Here is a 4,533-nt window from a genome sequence, read left to right as displayed (position 1 = left end):
TGCAGGCGCAGAAACCTCCGCCAGTTGTCTGCACCGGCCTGACACCTTCCTCCAGCACTGCGCAGGCGCCTAAACGAACCAACCCTTCCCTCCCCCTTCCATCTCTCCCCTAGTCGAAAGGACGCCCTCCCGCAGCACACAGTTCCTGCGCAAGCGCCGTCCCGCGTCCCCGCTTCCGGACCAATTGGAAGCGGCGGCGCCCGGGCGCACGGGGCAGAACGCCGTGGGTGGGGCCTGGACGTGAGGGCAGCGCGCTGGCGTCACAGGGGCGGCTATATAAGTGAATACAGGCACCGCCCCTCCGTCCCAGTCACTGAGCCGCCGCCGAGGACTCAGCAGCCTCCCCCTTGAGCCCCCTCGTTTCCCGACGCTCCGTCCCCCCCGCCTGCCTTCTCCAGCCGCCGCCTTCCGCAGGCCGTTTCCACCGAGGAAAAGGAATCGTATCGTATGTCCGCTATCCAGAACCTCCACTCTTTCGGTAAGTCCCGGAAAGGTCCCAAGAGGAGGAAGGCCCGGGCGGGGCGCTCCGGGTCCGCAGCCAGGGCCTGGAAAGCTGCTAAGCGTTCCGGGCCTTAGTGAACTTGGGTAGAGGAGAGATGTCCGGGCTCGCAGGCAGTGGGGCCGCGGCCTGGGCCCTGGGGTTGGCCCCTGAGCGCGACCGGAAGGAGCGGGCGGGAGGTCAGCCCTTGGGCGGGTCCGGCGTCTCGGGTGGCGCATTTACTAATGGCTCCCTGGCCTCATCGGGCCACACCCGCCCCTCCCGGCACCTTTTCGTCACATCCCATACGTCACCGCCGTTGTCACGGAGCCGGGAGGGAGAGGCGGTGCCAGCCGTAAGTGACAGCTGCGCGCGCCAATGGGGCGGGAAGCGTGGCCCCGCCTCGGAACTTGGGTTCCGGCCGGTTGCATCAGCTGGGTGGGGCGCCGCCGGCCAACCCTGGCTCCCCCGACATGTAATCGGCTTCCGAGGGCGGGCCTGGGGCAGGAAGCCCAGACGTTCTCCCGGACTGGGAAAGCCGGCCGTCCCGGACTGACCTGTTCGAGGAGAGCCAACAAAGAATATATCTGATCTGACCAGGCTCTGACGATTTCAGTATCACTTTCTGCACACGGAAGAGATCCAGTGGGAGGGTGGCAGTGGGAACTGAGCACGACAGCACTAAATGAGCTTGACCTTTTTTCCCAGACCCCTTTGCTGATGCAAGTAAGGGTGATGATCTGCTTCCTGCTGGCACTGAGGATTATATCCATATAAGAATTCAACAGAGGAACGGCAGGAAGACCCTTACTACTGTCCAAGGGATCGCTGATGATTACGATAAAAAGAAACTAGTGAAGGCGTTTAAGAAGGTAGGTTTTTAATGAGATTGTAGGGGAATCGCATTTACCTTGCCTGCATGGGGCTGCTGTCCTGTATTACTTCCTGAAAAGGGTTATTAGTGGCATTCAGGCCGTTGCGCTGCCTAACTTGTTTTGCTTGCGTTGTCCTTGCAGAAATTTGCCTGCAATGGAACTGTAATTGAGCATCCAGAATATGGAGAAGTAATTCAGCTACAGGGTGACCAGCGCAAGAACATATGCCAGTTCCTCGTAGAGGTGAGTTGTCACTTCCTGTTAGTACATTTGTGTCTCTGCCCTGGCTAACTAATCTGCCTAGTCTAGTCAGTTTCTGCTGGGGACATAGAAGTTTGTTTTCTAAGGCTAAGCCAAACAGTTGAGTTTTTGAAGTTCGTAGACAAAATGTATTTATGAAAGCAAGGGATTTGTCTGCCTTAAGTTTACTGTTTACATGGATCTACTTTAAGGGTGCAGTTGCATGCAGACACATACTAAAACAAGCAGGATGTCTGGTTGGCTGTTCTAAGTGCTAAAATCCTACCTATTACACCATTGGTGGTTAACTGAGTGTACCCTGAGTTGAGAGCATCTGGGCTCTGGGACTTCTTTTGACCAGTGTAGAAGCAGGAGGACAGGATTGTTGTCATCAGAAATGGAGGCTTTAAAACTGCCCTTTTTTCCTTTGCAGATTGGACTGGCTAAGGACGATCAGCTGAAGGTTCATGGGTTTTAAGTGCTCCTGGCTCACTGAAGCTTAAGTGAGGATTTCCTTGCAATGAGTAGAATTTTCCTTCTGTCCCTTGTCACAAGTTTAAAAACCTCACAGTTTGTGTAATGTAACCATTTGGGGTCTGCTTTTAACTTGGACTAGTGTAACTCCTTCATGCAATAAACTGAAAAGAGCCATGCTGTCTAGTCTTGAAGTCCCTCATTTAAACAGAGGTCAAGCAGTAGGCACCTGGCAGTGTCCAGCCTGAAACAAAGCAATAACAGTGATGTTTCAGCCAAGTCCAGAGCCCCAAGATCACAGACGGCTATGTCTGGCCCGAAGCTCCTCAGCAATCCCTCTACAGAGTTCCCTGCTCTAAGAGAATGTCGCCACCTGAACAGCCCTCAGTGAAGCTGAGAGTGGAGGATGGGGTGAGGCAGCGACGGCAGCTGTACTGCTAGAGGGAGTCTTTGATCATCAGGGGAAAGATCCCCTGGTATCTCCAACGCGACCAGGTGGGCAGAGCTTAGAGCAGCCACCTTCCTTCTATTGAGGTGACAGGACAGCTGGCTTGCCACCAAGGTCTTTTTGCCCAGACATATCCTAGCTGATCGATGTCCAAACTAGAATGTGAGGCCAACCTTCTATCAGAGTTAAACTTTTGACAAGGGAACAAATTTCAAACCGATGTATCAGTCATGTAGCTGTAGAGCTCGCAACTTACTAGCAACAGCTGCCCAATGCCATGTGAAGTAACAAACTGGTTTTTGGTTTTTTGGGGGGTTTTTTTCCCCTTCAGTTTTAATGTTATGTAATGTATTTAAACCCTTATTTAAATAAAACTTGTTTTCAGAAACATCTGACTTGCAGATTTCTGTTTAATATATAGTCATAGTCAATCTTGTATGTGTGGAGGAACCACAGAAATGGCAGTAGAGGATACACCTGCACCTGCAGCTCCTCAAATGGGGCCTCAGCCTCTTAATGAAAAACTAGTGAGCTTGTCCGTCCAAGTGCCCCCCATGTCAGCTGTCCTATAAGCATTCAGCCAGAGCTGTGCTGTCCCATTAATCTGTCCTGAAAGAAGGTGCTGCTTGGCTGACAGACACTTGGCCAACTGCCTGAGTGGTTTAGTGGTTGTGGAGGAACTTGCCTTGTAAGATGACAGAGCAGGGTTGGTTTGGAAATCCTTGAGTTCCCTTCTTAACAGGTATTAAGGACTGTGACAGAAAGATAAGCGTGGTGTGTGGCTTGATGTAATCCACAAACCCTAGAAAAGGCATAACGAAAGTACTTTTTCTAGAGAATAGGTTTGTAGTATTAAAAATGTAGTTACTAAAATGTTGGAGAAGCTGAAACAATGTTGGGAGGCCATCCCTTGACAAAGGGCAATGAGCAGTGAAGTGTATCAAAGTCTGCTCTTAGGGCCATTCTGTTAAACACAAAATCCATTTGTGGGTTATGAACTGGTCAGGCTTCAAACTCAGAATGGTCGTTAGGAGTCAACCCTTCCCCTCTCGGTTGCATTTTGTAAATAAAGGTTAGCCTCCCACATAGAGGCCAACCTGGAGCCAGGGGGTTGTGTGTGTGTGGAAGAGGAGGACCAATGAGATGCAGGGCTGAGCCACTGGTAACTGCCTTGAAAACAACATTCTAACCCCAGAGGCAGAGGCCTGTAACCCAAGATCCTACAAAACTGATTGTGTTTAATGAACAACTTAGCACTTGGCTCCAAACATAGCAGCGTTGTTCAAAGCATTTGGATGATACTTTTAAAAATCAGAAAGATCTGACTGTTAAGCAAAAGGGCTTATAGGGGCTTCTATTATAGAACAACCTAGAGGCCAAACCCACAGAAGACCACAATCAGAAGATGGGATGAGGGGCTTCCCTGGTGGTGCAGTGGTTAAGAATCCACCTGCCAGTGCAGGGGACATGGATTCAAGCCCTGGTCCGGGAAGATCCCACATGCCGTGGAGCAACTAAGCTCGTGCACCACAACTACTGAGCCTGTGCCTTAGGGCCTGCGAACCACAACTACTGAGCCTGCGTGCCTAGAGCCCATGTTCCTCAACAAGAGAAGCCACTGCAATGAGAAGTGCATGCACCACAATGAAGAGTAGCCCCTGCTTGCTGCAACTAGAGAAAGCCCGCGTGCAGCAGCAAAGATCCAATGCAGCCAAAAATAAGTAAAATTTTTTTTTTAAATCTGTTTTAAAAAAAAGAAGATGGGATGAAACAGTAAGAGAATCCTGTGCCGTTGGTGTGCTGGTCCTGTGCTAGGTTGTTAACATTTCTTGTGGCTATTAAAGACCTCCAGTTCTCCAGAATGGGACTATTCTTTGGAAAACTAGCAACATCAGTATTCAGTCAGCTGTCTGGAACCAACCAAAACAAGTTTCTGAACATAATGGCAAGAGGTTTGTGAACATTTTTTTTTTTTTTTTTTTTTTTTTTGGCCTCACCAAGTGGCATGAGAGATCTTA

General features: G+C 50.3%; 1 protein-coding gene across 1 annotated transcript; it reads left to right on the top strand.

Annotated features, from left to right (window-relative positions):
- Positions 1 to 295: 295 nt before the first annotated feature.
- EIF1 (eukaryotic translation initiation factor 1) lies at positions 296 to 2,905 on the top strand. Its single transcript, XM_057535346.1, has 4 exons — positions 296 to 478; positions 1,187 to 1,350; positions 1,495 to 1,596; positions 2,027 to 2,905. Exons 1-4 carry the CDS (start codon positions 448 to 450, stop codon positions 2,069 to 2,071), a joined length of 342 nt encoding a protein of 113 aa, XP_057391329.1. The 5' UTR covers positions 296 to 447; the 3' UTR covers positions 2,072 to 2,905.
- Positions 2,906 to 4,533: the final 1,628 nt, after the last annotated feature.

Source organism: Balaenoptera acutorostrata, chromosome 20 (genome assembly GCF_949987535.1).
Source record: "Balaenoptera acutorostrata chromosome 20, mBalAcu1.1, whole genome shotgun sequence".
In the NCBI taxonomy this organism is placed as follows: domain Eukaryota; kingdom Metazoa; phylum Chordata; class Mammalia; order Artiodactyla; family Balaenopteridae; genus Balaenoptera; species Balaenoptera acutorostrata.
This window is presented reverse-complemented; position numbering and strand designations above follow the sequence as displayed.

What these genes read in the sequence shown, in the direction of transcription:
- EIF1 (XM_057535346.1), top strand. Translation starts at nt 448, where the DNA reads ATGTCCGCTATCCAGAACCTCCACTCTTTCG. An exon ending in CCAGAACCTCCACTCTTTCG is followed by an intron (nt 479 to 1,186) that starts GTAAGTCCCGGA and finishes CTTTTTTCCCAG; the next exon opens with ACCCCTTTGCTGATGCAAGT. An exon ending in TATGCCAGTTCCTCGTAGAG is followed by an intron (nt 1,597 to 2,026) that starts GTGAGTTGTCAC and finishes TTTCCTTTGCAG; the next exon opens with ATTGGACTGGCTAAGGACGA.